This window comes from Oryctolagus cuniculus, chromosome 3 (assembly GCF_051225735.1).
Source record: "Oryctolagus cuniculus isolate XC-2025 breed Fujian yellow rabbit chromosome 3, ASM5122573v1, whole genome shotgun sequence".
NCBI lineage: Eukaryota > Metazoa > Chordata > Mammalia > Lagomorpha > Leporidae > Oryctolagus > Oryctolagus cuniculus.
The window spans coordinates 79339262-79360086 of NC_142869.1; the positions used below are offsets into that span (position 1 = coordinate 79339262).

At 37.7% G+C, this 20825-nt stretch overlaps 1 protein-coding gene across 2 annotated transcripts in view; it reads left to right on the plus strand.

Moving 5' to 3' along the window:
* Positions 1-15299, plus strand: part of IFIH1 (interferon induced with helicase C domain 1) — a 57267-nt gene extending 41968 nt beyond the window's left edge. For both annotated transcript variants that reach the window (XM_002712221.6, XM_089329115.1), the window contains 10 exons: positions 736-953; positions 3050-3166; positions 5796-5919; positions 6524-6793; positions 7493-7752; positions 10082-10231; positions 12242-12403; positions 14134-14324; positions 14794-14884; positions 15001-15299. In XM_002712221.6, the coding sequence (XP_002712267.3) occupies positions 736-953; positions 3050-3166; positions 5796-5919; positions 6524-6793; positions 7493-7752; positions 10082-10231; positions 12242-12403; positions 14134-14324; positions 14794-14884; positions 15001-15180 (1763 nt within the window). In that variant the 3' untranslated portion in view covers positions 15181-15299. The remainder of the gene's footprint in view (positions 1-735; positions 954-3049; positions 3167-5795; positions 5920-6523; positions 6794-7492; positions 7753-10081; positions 10232-12241; positions 12404-14133; positions 14325-14793; positions 14885-15000) is intronic.
* Positions 15300-20825: the final 5526 nt, after the last annotated feature.

Here is a 20825-nt window from a genome sequence, read left to right on the forward strand (position 1 = left end):
ATCAAAATATCAATAAAAATTAGCCTGGTTTAGATTATCTTTCACTTCCTAAATTTCATTAAAACCTTTCATTTCCCAGGGGAAACAAAAAAAAAATAATGGTTTTAACTAGGCCACTTTGCTCTGCATAAGAATTTCAGTATTAAGTCAAACACTCAGTGGAGTTTCCTTTACTTCTAGCAAGTTGTTTTTATTTGCTAGTGGATCTCCTTAGAACCTCCTTCTTCACCATGGAATACAAATACAGTTCTTTCTGTTTTGGGGGAGGTGGGTTGAGAAGGTAGGAAACAAAGAAGGAAAAAAAGTATGATATCTGAATTTTAAAGTAAGCAAAATTATTCCTCCTTAAATGATGTGGATTTCATTTAGAATAAAAGCAAAGTTAACCAACTTAAAATTAAATATTTTATTGAAGAACAAAACTGCAATCCTAGGAGTTTTCTTGGAAGAAGCAAGGGTGTGAATTTTACCCCCAAAACTTTTGAGCTTTATAAACTTTCTGAGTCTCATTTTATTAAATCGGGATACTATCTAACAGGTATAGTTTCATATGTATACATGAGCTCACATGTGTACAAGTACCATGTACAGTTATATTTCCCTCCTACCAAGTGTAAGAGTGTTGCAATACTACACTAGACACCCACATGGCAGCTCAGTTCATTAGCTCCAAGGTACTTACCTCATTGTTGTTTGCTGGCATGAACAAATGAATCATTTGAATTTTCTTTTAAGACTTTTCCCTCCTTATCATTGATGAATGTCATCATACCAACAAAGAAGCAGTCTACAATAACATTATGAGGCGTTATTTGAAACAGAAGTTGAAAAATAATAGACTCAAGAAAGAAAACAAGCCAGTGATTGCCCTACCTCAGATTCTGGGACTAACAGCTTCACCTGGTGTTGGAGGAGCCAACAAGCAAGCCAAAGCCGAAGAACACATTCTTAAAGTAAGTAATTAGTTTACCAACAAAACCAACACAGAGACAGATGCCTGTGTTCCTTGGGGATTTTAAGATTGAGCTCAACTTCCATGACATCTATTTGCTTTAGCTACGGAAAAAACACTCAGTCTCCCACAAAACCATGACAAGTCTTAATAAATTGCTATGTTACAGAACAATGCTATAAAATCAGGGAAAGCAGATATAATTAATAGGACCTTGAGACAAATAGAATGCCTTCTTTCAACATCTCTACTATAGTTAATAATCCATCAGATATAAAAATATGTGAATTTCTAGAATTCACACATGATAAGGTATTATTCCATGAGTTTCAAAACTGTATTTTTCCCTAAAGAAACCTTTTATTTAAGGAGTACAAATTTCATAAGTACAAGTTTAGGAATGTAGTGATTCTTCCATCATAGCCACCTTCCCACCCCCACTACCATCCCACCTTCTCCTCCCTCTATCATTTTCAATTAACTTTATATACAGAAAACCAACTCTATACTAAGTAAATATTTCAACAATTTGCACATACACATACACACACATCCTATTTGAGAACAAATTTTACAGTTAATTCTCATAATACAACTCTTTGAAGACAGAGGTCCTGCATGGGGAGTAAGTGCACAGTGACTCCTGTTGTTAACTTACCAATTAACACTCTTATATATGTGATCAGTGATCACCTGAGGCTCTTAACATAAGCTACCAAGGCTATGGAAGCCTTTGGAATTCATAGTTTCCGTCAGTATTTAGACAAGGCCAAAAGCAAAATGAAAGTTCTCTCCTTCCTTCAGAGAAAAGTACATCCCTCTTTGATGGCCACTTCTCTCCACTGGGGTCTCACTCACAGAGATCCTTCATGTAGGACAATTTTTGCCACAGTGTCTTAACTTTCCATACCTGAAATGCTCTTATGGGTTTTTCAGCCAAAGCAGGAAGCCTTAAGGGCTAATTCTGAGGTCAGAGTGCTATTAAAAAAAACTGTCATTCTATGAGTCTGCTGTGTGGAGTGCTTCCTGTGTTGAAACATTCTCTCCTTTTTAATTCTATTATTATTGCTAGACACTTGATCTTATTTATATGATCCCTTTAACACTGAATCCTATCTATATGACCACTTTAACACTTAATATAATTACTTTAACACTTACAATGGCATTTTTACCACCCAACTTAAGGGGATTTGGGGGGCCCTATGGCAAGATTTTAAACTGTACCCTTAGAAGTAAATCCATAGGAATATATGCAGAACTATAGACTTTACAGTTATTTTCTATTATATATGATCCTAGGAATCTGGGTAATCAAAGTAAGTAGAAAATATTGGTATTAGGATTATGAATTTAAAAAGAACTAATCAGCAGCCCCACAATAGTAAAATCACATTAAGTGGTATTTCTTAATCTCAAGTGTTAAATGAATCTGAGTAGCCCAGGCAGTATATTGGCACCAAGGAAATTGCATTGGAATTTTAAGTCCATTTTAGTTGAATTCAGTAACAAACATGTAGAGTTGACACAGAGTTCAGAGGCATAATTGTTGGCTCCAAGATAAAATTTACTACTGAGATTAGGGATTGATGCCAATTTATAATCTTGGTACATGGGCTAATGCTGTTCCTAGTGTTGCACTACTCATTTTCTGTGTAGTAGAGGTTAGTAACAAGATACAGTATGTCAAGATGACTTTAGACATGCTTCCTACAATAGGTTTCTCTCAATACTATGTCAGTTCTTCTTTCTGAAAAATGGAATTCAAGGAAGAAAAATAAAATGAAAATATTACAAATTTATTAAGAATTTAATAAACAATTTCTGGAATTATCCTCCAACTTGGCTTATTTAGATGCTCCTGTTCACTCTGTCAGGACAAATGTTGTTGATTATTGGTTATCCAGATCCACAGTTAAACAGTCCTAAAATATTGTATCAAGCAAGTAATGTAACAAATTACATGGGATTTTATCCTATATATTTATGCTATAAATTATGAGTTATCCACTATTTCTTAAACCAAAAAGTATTTTACATTAAGTCAATTGTAAGGGAAAAATAACTATCTGACTATTGAAAAAATGTCTCTTCCAGATATGTGCCAATCTTGATGCATTTACCATTAAAACCGTGAAAGAAAATCTTGATCAGCTCAAAGACCAAATGAAGGAGCCATGCAAGAAGTTTGCAATTGCAGATGACACCCGAGAGGTATGTGTTTATGTTTATTTGATTGACAATGTGATGTGCAGTTACAAGAAGGCAAATGCTATTTTACACTAACAATCTGAATAATGTTACTTGAAAATTTACACAAACAAGTTACAGTCTTGCAGTTTTTTGAGTTGTAATATTAGTACAAAAGCCCTGTTGTGAATTTCTCCTCAACCTTTCTTTTGGTTTTCCAATGTCTATGAATAGTAGCTCAGTAATTGTTAGGCTGTGTATGAGCCACAGAGGGGTAAAGTGGTGTGGGTGGGAAGGTTTGTATAACTGAGCTGGCGGAGATGCAGCAGCTCATTTTATCCTTTTGTACTTTCTTTGTGAACTCCAGGACTGAGTTTCTTGCATACCCCAGAGCCATTTTGTTTTTTACCATATTACAGTCTGCAATAATAATGAATATCCTTTCTATTTTGCATATTTAATTCTTAGGAAAATTCTGCATTAATGGAGAAGTGAAATATTTAATAATGTTTTTCTGATGAATATTTTCATTGATGGAATTGGGATTTGGTACAGTGGTTAAGTCCCACCTTGGGACACCTACATCTCATATCAAAATATCTGGGCACAACCCACAGTTCCTGCTTCAGATTCCAGTTTCTAGTGAATATATACCATAGGAGGGAGCAGAGGATGACTCAAGTGCTTGAGTCTCTGCCATCCGCATAGAAGACATGGGTTGAATTCCAGGTTCCTGACTTCAACCTGGTCCAGCCCTGGTTGTTACTAGAATTTGTGGACTGAACAAACAGAGGGTAGTCCTATCTGCCTTTCTTTCTCTTTCTCTCTTTCTCTCTTCCTGTGCCTTTCAAATAAAATGAAAATAATCAAATAAAAACTAATAAAATCAACTCAGAGTCAGTTAGTACATTATAACCAGAAGATTATGTCACTTTTTTGGGTAAAATTTAAAAAGCATAATAAATTTTGGCTAAATATACTTGGTCAAAAGTATAATTCCATTGAAAATCTACCTCATAAGGATATTGAGATTAAGTAATATGAGATATGCATGGTAGATAATACTGTGCTTGAAATGTAATAGGCATTAAACCAGTGCTAGTAACCAACCTCTAGCAACCAATAGCAGAGAGACAGAGACAGGGAGAGAAAGAATCTTCTATCTGCTGATTCACAACCCCAAATGCCTACAACAGCCAGGGCTAGGCCAGGCTGAAACCAGTAGCCCAGAACCCCATCAAGGTCTCTCACCAGTGTGACCGGCCCACCCAGGATCACATTTTCAGGAAGTTGGGTCAGATGTGGAACAGCCAGGACTTGAACTAGCTAGCACTCCAGTGTGGGATGTGGGTATCCCAAGGGGCAACTTATCCTATTGTACCATAATGCCCAACCCACCCATAGATTACTTTTTTTTTAATTCTGAAAAAGAGTTCTATCTATTCAAGTTGCACCCCCATATTTGAATATATTTTATTCATTTTTCACTTTTTGGTTATTTTCTCAGTTTTACTTGATCAATTTAAATGGGTGGTTCTCCCATAATCATCAAAAAGAATTTCTCAGGATATTTCTTTAAAATACTTTACAATCCTTTTAAGTTACTTAACACCTTAGTATAGTATTTATTGAAGTGCAACAAACATACAGAAAGGGACAAATCCATAACTGCAGTGACTGATGATTTTCCATAAACTGAACACATCTGGGTAACCAAAATCTGGATCGGAAACAGAACGTTGCCTACCCCTAAAGCCCTTCATTCCTTCCTGAGGTCACCATGCTCCAAGGAGGACTAAAATACTAATCTCTAAAACCAAAGATGCATTTGGACTAATTTTGAACTTCGTATAAAAAGAATCATAAAACATGCACTCTTTTGTGTCTGATTTAAAAAGGGGGGATTGGGGGATAGCATTACGGCTTAGTGGATAAAGCTGATGCCTGCAGTGCTGGCATCCCATGTGGGCACCGATTTGGGTCCTGGCTGCTCCACTTCCAATCCAGCTCTCTGCTCTGGCCTGGAAAAGCAGTTAGAGGATGGCCCACGTCCTTAAGCCCCTGCCCCTCTGTGGGAGACCCAGAGGAATCTCCTAGCTCCTGGCTTCAGATCGATGTAGCACTGGCCATTGCAGACATCTGGGAAGTGAACCAGTGGATGGAAGACCTCTCTCCTCTCTCTCTCTCTCTCTCTCTCTGTCTTTGCCTCTCTGTAACTCTGCCTTTCAAATAAATAAATAAATCTTTAAAAAAAGAAAGAAAAGCATACTGAAACCAATTCTTCAAAGAGGAAGCTTTCTTAGATTATAGGACATCTAACTAATCATGACATTAATACAATTTGATTTTAAATTACCTTTATCATTCAAATTTTTTAAAAAACTATTGAATTTCACTTTTGTAAATCTTTGAAATTGGGAAATCCAGCAGTGGTGGCTGATGTGAGTGTGGATGTGGCTCTGTGGCAGGTGTGAAAGAGAAAGAGAAACAAATATGATACATAGAGGTCATTCACGATTCACCTGTTACTTTATTTAGACAAAGATTTTTGAATCCAACTTATTATGACAAAGATAATCTGTCCTAACCATGTTGTCATTATTACTTTAACAATATAAATAAGTAAGAATAAGTGTGTGTCAATTACTTTTAGGATCCATTTAAAGAGAAGCTTCTAGAAATAATGACAAGGATTCAAACTTATTGCCAGATGAGTCCAATGTCAGATTTTGGAACTCAACATTATGAACAATGGGCCATTCAAATGGAAAAAAAAGGTAACTTGAATTTCGATTTAAGTTTATTGAATGTTTACAACACAGATACACATGATTATTTCACATAGTCACAAGCAAACTGAAGCAAATACATTATCAAAGCCAATTTCTGTGTTCTGGGTAAGACAGGAATAAACATGTTCTTTCTACTTGTCTAACAAAAGAGTTTCTAATTCATCTGGATTTCTCTTTCATTTATTGTATATTTAAAATATTGATAATATTGACAGTGTCACTAAACGTGAATTGCACTAATATATTTCTCATGTCATATCTCTGAGCAGTAGTCTTCAGATAGCCAACGGAAAATCCATATCATGAAAAACTATGCAAGAATTTCAAACATTTTTTGACACCAAGATAAACTAGTCTCTCAATTCCCTTTTCCATGAACCTTTTCAACTATTCTTAGCGTATTCCTGTTGATGCAGAGCTAAAGCAGAAGGTCTAGAACCTGGAAAATTTCCCACTCATGGCGCATTTCGAGCCTTAATGCGCCTGTTTCAAAATCAAAGTTACAGGCATAAATGTATTCAAGTTCACAGCATGCTTGCAGGTGATTTATGTGCTCATGATTTCACTTACATAATACATTCTTTCCTAGCTGCAAAAGAAGGAAATCGCAAAGACCGTGTGTGTGCAGAACACTTGAGGAAGTACAATGAGGCCCTGCAAATTAATGACACAATTCGGATGATTGATGCATATAATCACCTTGAAACTTTCTATAATAATGAGAGAGAAAAGAAACTCGCAGTCCAAGAAGATGCTAGTGATGAGAGTGATAATGATGATTGTGGTGGCAATGAAGATAATTTTAACAAACCATTGGAACAGGATGGGACAGATAGATTTCTTATGGCATTATTTTTTGGTAAGAATCAAAGTAGCATGTATTGAATGTTTTGGAGAATTTACAACTTTTACATAAGAATCTGTTGTTTCTCAAAATCTCTCCAAAATATCCCTTTAAAATATTATTTTCAGGGAAGAAAGCCACTTCAGATTGTGACTCTATGGATGTGACCAGATTACTCATGGGTTGTAGGATTATAATCAATCATTCAATCATCTAGTTTTATTGTTAAGATGATTGCAAGTTATTTATTAAATAATTCACCTGACTATTAACCTGAGAGTATGTCAAAACATTTGTGGAAAGTGAAAACAAAAGTTAAGCTTATTTTGATACCAAAACTTTAGATAGTCACCCATACAGTGGGTCTTCAAGAAGTTCATCAAAAAGCATGAATTTCAAAAATTTGTACACTAAAAATTTATCTCAATTCTATTTTCCATAAACTTTTTGAAATATCTTTATATAGCACAATGTTAACCATCAATGAGCCACATCCGTGGCTCAATTACCTAAAGTCTTCCAGTGCAGCTCTTTGTGCCTTTTATTAATTCATACTAATCATTCCGATTGAATAGTTTTAATTAATTAATTATACAATTTATATGTTTATATGTATATAATTATGATGGACAACATGCTGTTTTAATATATGTGTGTGTTGTGCATTGGCTAAATCAAGCTAGTTAACATATTCATTATGATTACTTCTTTCAGAAAACAAAAACATGTTGAAAAAACTAGCTGACAACCCAGAACATGAAAATGAAAAGCTGATCAAATTAAGAAACACCATAATGGAACAATACACGAGAACTGAGGAATCAGCACGAGGAATAATTTTCACAAAAACACGGCAGAGTGCTTATGCCCTTTCCCAGTGGATTACTGAAAATGAAAAATTTGCAGAAGTAGGCGTTAAAGCCCACCATCTTATTGGAGCTGGTCACAGCAGTGAGTTCAAGCCCATGACACAGGTATAAACACTCTTTTAGCCTTGTTTTCCAATGCGGTTATTCCTCTTCTCATACTTGATTTTAATAGCAATCCAATCTGTGGTGTTTGATAAGCTACATGTTGTCTTAGGAGTCATTTTTTTTCCACATAATTGGAAGAACTTTCTAAATTTAGTTTTTTTTTCAAAAATAAGTAAATTTAATATTAAAGTGAAGAAATGGTTACACCATACAATTAAGTGGAAAAATAAAATCTTCACAAAAAAACTGTGCATTAATGATTGGAGCTGTGCAAAAATGTTTACATAGAATGAAGCCTATAAGAGAATTTGGCAAAATTAAAATATCTGATGTGTTAGAAATTATGAGAGGTTTCTGTCCATTTTTAAGGTTTTTTATTTTGTTTACATTTCATTTCATTATACCACTTATTGTGTGCACAGTAAAAAACAAACAAGCAAGAACAAAACAAAAAAAACCAACATCAACAGTCAGAAGATAAAAATGGATTTACAGACATTACAAGCATAGGTAAAACAGTGATGTCTTGTTAGAATAACTGTTTTTCCTAAAGCTTAAAGTCGTAATGACCCTGAATCTTGCAGGACAAGGGACTTCATCAGTTCTATCATGATCATCAAATTCAGGCCAATAGATCAAAATAACCCTGTTTTGGTGTGTATTGCAACAGAAACTTGAAATTGTCCCCTGTAACTCTTGATATGCTCTCTAATGGCACTCCTCAAAAAGTTGTTTATAAAATTTAGTGCTAGAGAAAGCAATGATTTCCTCGTGTACTGAATTTGTTGCATCGTTTTGGACAATAGCTAGATTACTTGATGTATTTTCCTTTTTACCCTACCTTCCAGGAAGCTCCCAGACAAAACTCAGTCTCAAGCTTCTGTGTGGATCTTTATATGTAATACATCCACATTCTTTCACTTTTAGTACCGTTATTCAGCTTCTATTATGTTAGCTTTAGTGCTGTGACTTTTTCTAAAAGTGACCTCAGCAACTCTTTGAAAAGTGGTAGGCTGGAAATTAAAAGTCTGCTTCCAAGCTACTTTTTGTTTCTTATCTCTGTGCTTGCTCCATCCTCACTCCCTGCATCCTCATCTTGTAAATTCGGGTGGACACACTCATTAGAAGAGGAGTTAGACACGATATGATATGAGTACTTGACACTGTGTATGAAATTTCATTAGTATAAATACTCATTTGAATTAAGATACGGACACCTGCTAAAATCCAAGTGCATATAAGTTTTTGTCAGTGGATATGAGGGTAGGAGGGAGAAATGATGAGAGGACAATCTTGGTGGGTCTTTTCACACTGTGTTCTCCAGCAATTAAAAGTCAAATAAGGATTCATGCTGCCTCTGAGAAGAGAGAGAAGGAGATGAGACCACATGCTGTTGGTCTGATAGGTTTATTTTTATTTAATACATGGAGGAAAAAAAGATGATAGCATGGATGTGTACCAAATGTCAGCTGAACCAACAGCTTTGATTTGAGTTGTTGTGGAAAATAAAAGTACACTGAGCATGTCAGGTTAGGTTTCTGTTCACCCATTCTTCCCATGCCAAAGCCCAATGGCGTATTTTAATTGTTTATATGACCTTTCAAAATTAATATATTTGTCATTTAAAATGGTTGGTTTAAATATATTTTAGTATCTTACTTTTCTTTTCTATTCATATCATTCCTTTGAATAGATATTAAATTTATCTCATTCAGAATTAATAAGATGAAAGGCATACCACTGGTCTCCAGCCTTCCAGCTCCCCTCCCTGGAGGCAGCCAATGTTTTCAGTTTCTCATGTGTCCTTTCCGGAATATTCCATATGTTTCCTGCTTGAATGATTCTTAAAATGACCAAGTGAATTACACAGTGTGTGCGTTTGCTCTGTATCTTAAAAGTCAACAAGCTATAAAAGTGTCACTGCAACTTATTCTCTGAATATTAAAGATTCTGGAGTTAATGTAGTGAGAAGAAAAGCCCATTTTAGCTTCTCTTATGGCCATGTCCCCTTCTCAATCAACAGCATCTCCTCCTTTCTTCATACCAAGGAGCCCATCATTTATTTCCTTGGCATAAATTACGGACTTCCCACCTCCAGACTGGAGAATGGAAATATTTTTGTTATTGTGTGATAATCCCATATTGGAAATCAAATGTTGTCTCCCCATCATGTCTTTGTTCAATGCCAAAAACAGATGGCAGCAAATTCATGTATGATCTAATCCTTTGATTTACACTGACGAGTTGCAATTTATTATTCCATCTCCTAATTAGAAGATTTTAATGTGTTTAGCATCACAAAATTTAATTTATTAAAATGTTTCTACAGAATGAACAAAAAGAAGTCATTAGTAAATTTCGCACTGGAAAAATAAATCTGCTTATAGCTACCACAGTGGCAGAAGAAGGTCTGGATATCAAAGAATGTAATGTCATTATTCGTTACGGTCTCGTCACTAATGAAATTGCCATGGTCCAGGTACATTCAAATACCTGTTTCTGATATGTTAATTTTTATTTCTGTGTTCCTATTTTAATTGCTTTCTTCTAGGAAAACAGCACAAAACCTCTCTTGTGTTTTAAAAATATATCCTTTTTTTCCTGCTAAAAGAGCATTTTTTATATTTAATATTTTTATTTGAGAGGCAGAGATAAAGATAGATAATCAAATTGTCCACAAGGAGGTGGGGGAGAGGTGTGAAGCCAGGATCCCGGAGCCAGGAACTCAGTTCAGGTTCCCTGTGCAGGTAGCAGGGACCTAACTACTTGAACCATCACCTGCTGTCTCCCAAGATGCACTTCATTTCCCCCTCCCAAAGAAACATTTTATTTAAGGAATACAAACTTGATGCATTTTATAAGTACAACTTTAGGAATATAGTGATTCTTCCTACCATACCACCTTCCTATCTACTCTCCCACTTCTTCTCCTCCTCCCTCTCCCATCCCCAGTCCCATTCTAAAAGAGCAATCTTAAAGAACTGTGCAGTACTGCCTTTTTTGCTATTGCTGTTTGACTCATATGGTGACCAGATATCTGTTGCCCTTTTAAACAACTCTTGCTTGGTTGATATTTCTGTCTCAAGACTTTCCAAGACCATTACACTAGCCCCACATCTAGGAGTCCAAAGAGACCTCCTTATTCCTAAGATGTCAGCAAGTCCCCCACTGGACCAAAAATAGGAAGCACACATTTGTGAGATGAATGTCTTACAAAATAATGTGTCCAAGCTCTAGGGAGCGTGCCCTTCCTGTGTTCTAATTCCTTATTCTTTCAATTTTTCTACAACTTTAAAAATTTTCATGATAATCTGTTGGTGAGGATGGACTTATAAATGCAAATGTAAATAAATCAATAAGAGTAAGATGATACAGTTTCCTTTGAATGTTCAATTTATTTATGTATTAACAATATTTCCATTACCTTTTGTTGAGGATAACAGAAGTCATGCTAATTGATATAATATTCTTCCCATAGATTGAACTAAGGGATTGTTTAAAAGTTACTCATTTGAGAGGCAGAGAGGTAGAACGATAGAGACAGAGAACACCTGTCTAACTGATTTACTTCCCAAATTTAATCCCACAAATGCTAGAGCTGGGCCAAGAAAAGCCAGGAGCTGAGAACTCCATCCAGGTCTCCCTTGTAGAAAGCAGGGGCACAACTATGTGAGCCATCGCCTGCAGCTTCTCAGGGTGCACATTAGCAGGAAACTTGAATCCAGAGCAGAGCCAGGACTTGAACCCAGGCACACCTGTACGTGATGCTAGCATTCCAACCCATACCAAGTGTTATTTTTTAATACCAAGTTGCATCCTTGAATGTAAGGTAAATCATAGAAGACTAACAGATATGGAAGTAATTTTATTTCCAGAGTTGATTTGTGAGTAGTTTTTTTTTTTTTTCCCTCAGAATGTAGTTTTCCTTGATGATAATATTATAGTTAATAGCTAGGCTCCTGGGCCAGAGCACAAAGACTTCTTTTATTTGTAATGTACCTTTACATCTTTGTGGAGATGTCTATAGGAATTTGTCATGAAGTGGAGCTTATTTTCATGAGAAAATATGTTCAAATTCCAATGTGGAATGCCAGGAACAGACCTCTCTCAGCGTCCTGATGTCATGTTAGAAATGCTCCCTTTTCACCATGGATCCTTCTTGCCAGACAGGGGAATCCCAGTTCAAGTCACTGATCACAGTTCCCATGTTTTGAGAGAGGAGCTATGAGAACAGAAAAGCTGGACAGGAGGGCATCTGAAGGCTGGTATAGGGGCCCAACCATCATCACTCCAGAACACTGCTTCTGGGTTAAAGCACATTTTAAGATTCAAAGGCTTGACCTACCAGGAAGGGATAATAACTATACTAAGACTAGTGAGATCACTTGAAGGCTGGAATGCTGAGCAATGAATATCATTCTCAGCATAAAACCAGTAGAGTTTGTACAACACATAACCTTTCATTTACTTGATTTGTTTATTTTCTCAGGCCCGTGGTCGAGCCAGAGCTGATGAGAGCACCTACATCCTGGTTGGCTGCAGTGGCTCAGGAGTTGTTGAACGTGAGACAGTGAATGATTTTCGAGAGAAGATGATGTATACAGCTATACATCGTGTTCAAAATATGAAACCAGAGGAGTATGAGCATAAGGTATTGTTTTTGGATACCTCTGGATTTAGTTTTCATTTAAAAAAAAATGGATGTATGTGGTTGCCATTGATATCCCTGTGGCTTAGTCTCCAGACAGAAATTGTGCTGAATTATAAGTTCCTGTTTGATGCGTTGTCCGTAGCTCAGATTCACAAACAAAAGTTACCAAGATCCATGGTGGGCAGGAAGCTGTCAGGGAGCTCATTCCAGTCAAACCAACAATGAACTTTGATGATATAAATTTAGGCTGCCTTTAATCCAGAAAACTAGCACAACTCACCCATTCAACCCAATCTGGTCATTTGAGTTTGATCCAAACCTTTTGTATAAGCACACATTTTTATCCCAGCAATATTTATACAGTGCCTACTATGTGTCAGGCAATGTTTTAGGAACAACAAACATGGTGGCAAACCACACAGAGAAGAACGCTGCTGCATGAAGCTTGCATTCTAGTATGAGCTTGGCGAGATTTGACAAGGAAAAACAATGGACAAAAATTTAAACACTAGATATACATCATGTAGAGAAAAATGCTAAGGAATTATATTAAGAGAATATGAAATCAGTCACTACCTGAGTATTTCGGATCGAGTGGTTGAAGAAGGTAACATTGTGGGAGTGACACTGAAGCTGAATCTAAATAATAAGAAAATATGTAACATGTCTTCTAGCTGCATCTCAGTTTACTAACACAGAGTTATTGGAGTCGTGTGAAGGAATGTGGTGAAGGAAGAATGTATCTCTACAATATTTCAGGAAATCCCCCATACCACTGAATTAAAAAACTGTAACTACTATAATAGCAAACAATCCATTTAGAAGAAAATTCACACCCTTGCATATGGGTGTGAATGTTAGTTTCTTAACATTGGAATTGGCTCTACCCTAAATAGAGTTTCACAAAAGGGATGCTTTCAAATTGGTGTGCAAAGCTGTAACCAACTCCAAGGTTTCCTGGCCAGGTTTCTACACAAACTTGTATTTTAAAACCCTTTTAAATAGAAGGCAAACCAAACATTTTGGAGTATCAAATCAAACTTTTGTCACCAAATGATGCCACTAGAAAGTTACTGCCTCACGTTTACTTTCCTAAGAAAATGAACCAGGCAGCTATTTACGAAGGGTGATGTTTTAAAACTATTCTTGAGATACAACCTAAGACAATCTCTGGAGTTAATGGGTCAAACTTTTCAGTTACTTTAGAATAAGACACAGTTCCTTTGAGGACTTCTGAGCAGATTGTGTTTTGGGGTCTTCTTTGGAGACGAGACCTGTCCTCCCAACACTCTACTTCAAGTAGATGGAATTAGCACAGGAATGGCAATGAGGGGAGGTGCATGCCACCACTAGTCTGTCCAAAGTCCCTAGTAAACACTGTCACCAGTTCACAGCTACTCAGAGAACATCTCCTTGCTTCTGATTTCAGAATCTTTCTCAAAACATCATTCAGGCTATCACTAATAAGTGGCAAGAGTTGACACATAAGGTAAAATATGTTTTCTATGTCATATGCAGAATTTATACATAACAATAGTCTTCTTAAATTCCACTCAGGCTTCAAGAGGCAAGTTGAGGATGGTAAACATTTTCCCTGGCATTGACCCAGCAACTTTTGCCACATTATTACGTTTATTTAGTTATGCTTTTTCATAACTAAGATCTCTAGATTCTTGGAATAAAATTATTTATTAAAAAACATTCCTAGAAAAGCAATCTTTCCTTTGCAGATTTTGGAATTACAGATGCAAAGTATAATGGAAATGAAAATGAAAATAAAGAGAAGTATCGCAAAGCATTACAAGGAAAATCCATCGTTAATAACTTTCCTCTGCAAAAACTGCAGTGTGCCAGCCTGCTCTGGGGCAGATATCCATGTGATTGAGAAGATGCATCATGTCAACATGACACAAGAATTCAAGTGAGTCTTCAAGACCGTGTTTAAGTGTCTTCGCTAAGAGTGAAGCACAATGTTTTATAAGTGTTCTTCCAAAATAGTGAAAACCAGATTTTCTCCCTCCAATACTTCCACTCCTTTTCTCCCTCATTTATATTCCCCATTTCAAATGTCCATTTTAAAATAATCTGCTCCGCACTGCAACAGGAAGGGAGAAGTGTTAAAAATCTAAACCACTTTAATCCAGGGTACAAAATTCGTGCATACTTATATTTATTTGTTCTCAAATTTGTGAACAACTGAAGTCAAATAACCAACAAACTTGAAAGAACTTGCAGAAGGCAACACTTGCCTCAGTGGGGAGGAGTAGGAATGAGGCATGTGATAATGCAGACATCTGGGTAGTTTCTAGGTCCTGTGAAGGGACCCCTGAGCTACATATTTAATGGTTTGCCAGCTCTCGGTGATGATTCCTTCTCCTTGATAATTTTAGGAAACTCTACATTGTGAGAGAAAGCAAAGCACAAAAGAAGAACTTTGCTGACTATAAAACAAATGGAGAGATTATCTGCAAATGTGGCCAAGTGAGTAAACTGCTATGGGCTCAGTTTTACTTTGGCCAAACGGAATGTTAACTGGATGTGTTTTTAATTCTCTTTCTCTCTCTCCCCTTCCTCCACTTCCCACTCTTGTTTTTCAGGACTGGGGCACGATGATGGTACACAAAGGCTTAGATTTGCCTTGTCTCAAAATAAGGAATTTTGTAGTAGTTTTCAAAACTAATTCAGCAAAGAAACAATACAAAAAGTGGGTTGAATTACCTATCACATTTCCTGATCTTGACTACTCAGAATACTGTCTCTTAAGTGATGAAGATTAGCATTTGATTGAAGATTCTCTTAAATTATTATCACGTTAACATGCAATATGATTTGGATCAATGTTTTCATTATACTATAGAACTGATGTGAGTATTAATAAAATTATTGCTTTACTCTATATTGAGCTTTTTAAAAGAACATAATGTACCATGTTCCATCTTATTTGTTAGCAAGGATAAAGAAAATCTACCGATAGCACTCATTAGTAGGGAGCACTTAGTATGGTGGAAAGAGTGTTGGAGTATAAATAAGAATCCAAGGTGCCAGTCTCACTTCTGTCACTAATTTTCAGGGGAAAAAAAAAATGAACCAGCCTTCTTGTGGTGAAAAAGTCATGTTATCTACTTTATCTTTTGTTAATTGTTCATTTCTGCACATGTTGCCACAAATTTAATGGTTTTTAAACTAAACCCTGTTATAACATGTGTAGATCAAAAGTCTAGGCAGGGAGCTCTGCTCAGAGTGGCAACAGGGCCGAAATCATGGTGTCAGCCAAATTATGTTCTCATCTGGAGGCACATGGGAATGAATACGTTTCCAAGTTCATTTTGATTGCAGCCAAAATTCATTTCTTTGCAGCTGTGACTGGGATTCCTATTTTCTTGCTGGCTTTCCATGGGGACTCACTCTCAGTCCTTTGCACACAGTCTTCTCAAGGCCCTTTCCTCCAACAGACATGAGCTTCTTCAAGGCCAGCAGAAGAATCTCCATGTCACTCTACAAGCATAGGTGCCTGTAGACCAATATAGCCATAGTCCTTGCCCACACTTGAGGCAAGGAGACTGCTCAGGACATCACACCAGAGGGCAGAAAGCTTGGTGACCATCTTGCAATACTACCTCGCACATCACTTCACCCACATTTGTGAATAAGTGATGCACTTAGAAAAATGTGAAGCACTTTGAAAGATGTAATGTTAATAAGCAGCACTGAGTCAGGTAAGGCTTACTTGCTCAGCCTTCTGTGATGGAAAACTAGATACAGCAGTGGCGGGGTGGGGGTCGAGGGGGGCTAAATTCAGACTGTTCATGTTGAGGAGATTGCCTATGCCCATGGAGGAAATGGCTCACCTTCCAGTCCACGGGTCAGCAGCATCTATGTATCTGTGCAGCAGGCAGCAGATGCTGGGTGTTGTTAGAAAGTAAAGGGAATATGCTGCCTCTGCCCCTCCTCACTTCAGGTGGAAGAGTGACCTCTCTGTGGATGCTGCATTTTCGGTGTTTCTGAATGAAGTACTATCATCTGGACGTGGACACAGGGCCAGAAGTCTGTACTACAGACCATTCTCCTCCATAGATAAGCAGCCTCTTTTGGCATGAAGGAGCCACAAGATTGAGACAGAAACCATAACTGACCATTCCTACCAACACTTACCAAGTCTCACAGATGGCTTCCTGAATGGAAACATTTACTTCCTGTGACTAAGGAGCAACAAAGTGCTGGAGAAAGTGAAAAGAAAATTTTCCTTTAAGTAAAAAAAAAATACATTTATTTATTTGAAAGGCTGAATTGGGGGGGGGGTATAGAAAGTGGTCTCTCATCTGCTGTTTCACTCCCCAAGTGACCACCACAGAAGGGACTGGGCCAGGCTGAAGCCAGGTGCCAGGAACTCCATTCGGATCTCCTACGTGGATGGCAGGGACATAAGCATGTGAATCATCTTATGCTGCTTCCCCAGGCACGTTATCAGGGAACTGGTTTGGAAACAGAGCAGCTAAAACTCGAACTGGCACTCCGATATGGAATGCTGTTCTAGCAGGCTGTGGCTTAACCCATTGTGCCACAAATCCAGCCCCAAGAAAACTCTTCTGTAGCATCCATCTATTAATTACATTCAGTATTACAGTAGTGCTGAATTTTCTTTTGATGAGACCTAAGGAATGTTAACCAATCAGAACTCTAGGGAATGGAAGGGAACAACAGAAGATTGTTTCTTTTAAAAAAAATCTTTTAAAAACTCCAGATGACTTCATTTAAAGTATTACTGCCTTCTAGAATGTTTTGGAAAGTATGCAAGAAACCAAATGCATAAAATAGCTAAATGTACTACTGTAACATATGTAGACTAATTTTGAGGTATCAACAAATATCAGGTTTTTTCTACTATGTTTTCCATTAACGTTTTTCAATAAAAAGTGTCATTTCTACTTTAAAGTTTTAAAATATGTGTTTCAAATAAAAGAAAATTTAGTACATGATGGTACTTAAAAACTTGAACTATAGTAAGTGTATTTCATTCAGAGAATAACTATAAAGATGTTCAAGCTGCCTGAATAGAGATGCCCAGTGTTCACCTCTTCCTCCATAAGGAAAGACCAAAACACAAATAAACAACTGCATCTCGAGGTGCATGCCCAGGGAAAAACACAGGGATTCAGTGAGGAATAACAGCAATCTGGTAGGATGCAGAGACCCAAGATGGCAGCACAGAGAAGGGAGCAGAGCCAAGCAATAACTAAGACCCTGGCCTTAGGCCAGGGTAGTCCCTAATGCAAGGAGGTAGGATAGCCTCAACAAAACCAATATGCATGATCATTTTAGCAGGCAATCATAGCTACAGCAGGAGTCCACAGGCACAACAGAACAAACCAACAGCACAGAAAGGAGATCTGCCTGGAGATCTCATGGTCAGTTGCTTTAGCTCAGAGAAGGAACTCAGCAATATATCATACATAACCCCAAGAGCACAAGCTGTGGCAGCATGGCACCCTGTTAAGAAAGGAGTAACTATCAGAATTCACACTGCCCTAAAGGACAAAGACCTCTGCATATACCATCCCTGGGGCTCCACGGACATTCCACAGTACTAGCAAAAAATTCCTGAAGCCTTACAGTTCCATCTGGACCTGTCCGAACAGTGGCAACCCTAGCACCCTAGTCTACACAGTGCTCAGTACTACAAAAGATGAGGTGTGCAGAACAGCAAGGACTCTAGATTTATGGGCACCTGTCTTTTCAGACTCAAGCCCACCTCCTCCAACTCTCTGCCCTCCTCCTGCCACCCACAGCATCGCTCACTACTGGTAGTAATCAAACACATGTGACTGCTACCTGCTCTGCCGACAGCCGCTCTGGACTGTGCAGGCTCTTGGTACTATATTTGGTACTGTACATGAGCCAGTGCTATTCTTGCAGCTTGGGGTCTCATTTGGGCAGCAGTCCAGACTTTGCATGCTCTACACTCATCCTGGCACCAGCAGTGCTGCTTCAAGACCTCACACAGACAGTGTGCTCCACTTACCTCAGCTAGTCCCAAGGTTGCAGGCCTTGCAGACACAGTGGCCAAGGAGTCTGCATGCTTGTCTGTAGCAACACCAGTGCCAGTCCTGTGTATTCTGCTCCTTACCTAGACAGCTTCTGAGGAAGTACATGCCAAGGGTTTGAGCAACTCCACTGGGCTCTGGAAAAATCCTGGATCCCTGCTGCTGCCACTTTCCATTGCAGCAAAATATAGGGAGACTACACTCCAGCATCTAACAGAAATTAAGGTAAAAGTGATATGTAAAACCAACACTAGAAGACACATCTTTTTTTTTTTTAATTATTATTAAGAAGGAAGAAGGGGGTGGGGAGAAAAGGAGAGAGACACAAAGATTTAGACAGATGGAACTTCCTTCCACTGGTTCATACCTCAAATGGTCACAATAGCTAGGACTGGGCCAGGCCAAAGCCAGAAGCTGAGAAATCAATCCAAGTGCCCAGATGGTTAGCAGGCACTCAGCCACTTGAGTAGAATTGCTCCAAGGTCTGCATTGGTAGGAAACTGGAATTGGGACTCAAAAATCAGAATTGAGTACAGGCACTCATTTGTGGGATGTGGGCCTCTTAACTAGTATCTTAACTGCTAGACCAAATATCTATCCCCAAAGACACATCTTTAGGCAAAGGTCTTCAATCCACGAAAGTCACCCTTTAAAAAGTGATATAAACATGGGGTTGGTGTGGTTGTGTAGCAGATAAAGCTGCTGTCTGCAGCACTGGCATCCCTTATGGGCTCCATTTTGAGTCCCTGCTGCTCCATTTCTGATCCAGCTCCCCACTAATGTGCCTGGGAAAGTAGTGGAGGATGGCCCAAATACATGGGACCCTGCACTCATGTGGAAGACCCAGAAGAAGTTCCTGGCTCCTGGCTTCAGAATTGCCCGGTTCTGGACATTGTGGCCATCTTGGGGAGTGAGCCAGCTGATGGAATATCTCTTTCTCTGTCTCTCCCTCTCTCTTTTTCTGTAACTCTGCCTTTCAAATAAATAAATAAATTTTTAAAAATAAAAATTAAAAGATGATGAATTGCTCTGCTAGATGCGCAAGTATCAATGTAAGGATGCAAGAAACATGAAATAATCATCAAAAACGTTCCCAAAGTGAATAAAGATGGATATCTAAGTATAGGAGTCCCATAGGACCACAAATAGACATGACCAGAAATAATCCTCACCACAGCACATTATAATCAAATTCTCAAAAGTACAATACAGAAAGAATTCTTGAATTTTTAAGAGAAAAACATCAAGTTGCTTTTAAGGGTAGCCTTATTAGGTTGACAACAGATATTCTACCAGAAGCATTATAGGCCAGGAGACAATGGAATAATGTATTACAAATTCTCTAAGAACTGTTAGTCATAAATAAAGGTGAAATAAAGAATTTCCAAGACAATTAAAAACTGAAAATTCTTTACCACCAGAGCAGCCTTACAAAACATGCTTAAATTCCATCATGAAAATATTTGAATATATAAAACCCAACAGAAAATGAGCAAATGATATTAAAAATGAACAGAAAAAATATTAAGGAAAAAAAGACAGCATTAAGCCATTACTTATTTGTAATGATTTTGAATGTAAATGAACTAAATTGCCCAATTAAAAGACACATACTAGGGCCAGCACTGTGGCACAGCAGGTTAAAGCCCTGACATGAAGTGTCGACTTCCTATATGGGCACCAGTTCCAGTCTCGGCTGCTCCTCTTCCAATCCAGCTCTCTGCTATGGCCTGGGAAAGCAGCAGAAAACGACCTAAGTCCTTGGGCCCCTGCAGTCATGTGGGAGACACATACTGGTTGAATGGATTTACAAAAAGAAGACCCAATCATATGCTGCCTGCAAGAAAGTCACTTAACCAGTAAAGACACACAAAGACTGAGAGTCAAAGAATGGGAAAAGGTATTCTATACAAATAGAAACCAAAAGCAAGCAGACGTAGCTACTTTTATATCAAACTAAATAAACTTTGAGACAAAAAAAAACTGCAAAAGGTGACAAAGAAGGTGCAAAAGTGACCGCACAGTGATCAAGGGATCAATTCAACATGATGTAATTAGAAATGTATGTACTCTTAGTGTCAGAGCAAGTGGTTTTATAAAACAAACGTTATTAAATATTTACACTTAAAAGAGAGGTGAGTTCCAGGAGGATAACATAGGTGGAATTTTATAGCCCAATTTCATGAATGAACAGATCATTCAGATAAAAAATAATCAACTAAGAAACATTAGAATTAAGCTCCATTATAAGAATAAATAGACCTAATAGTTATAGAAGGCACCATCCAACAACTTGAGAATAAATACATTTTTCATCAGTACATGGAGCATTCTCAAGGATAGACAATATACTAGGCCACAAAATGTGTCTCAAGAAAGCC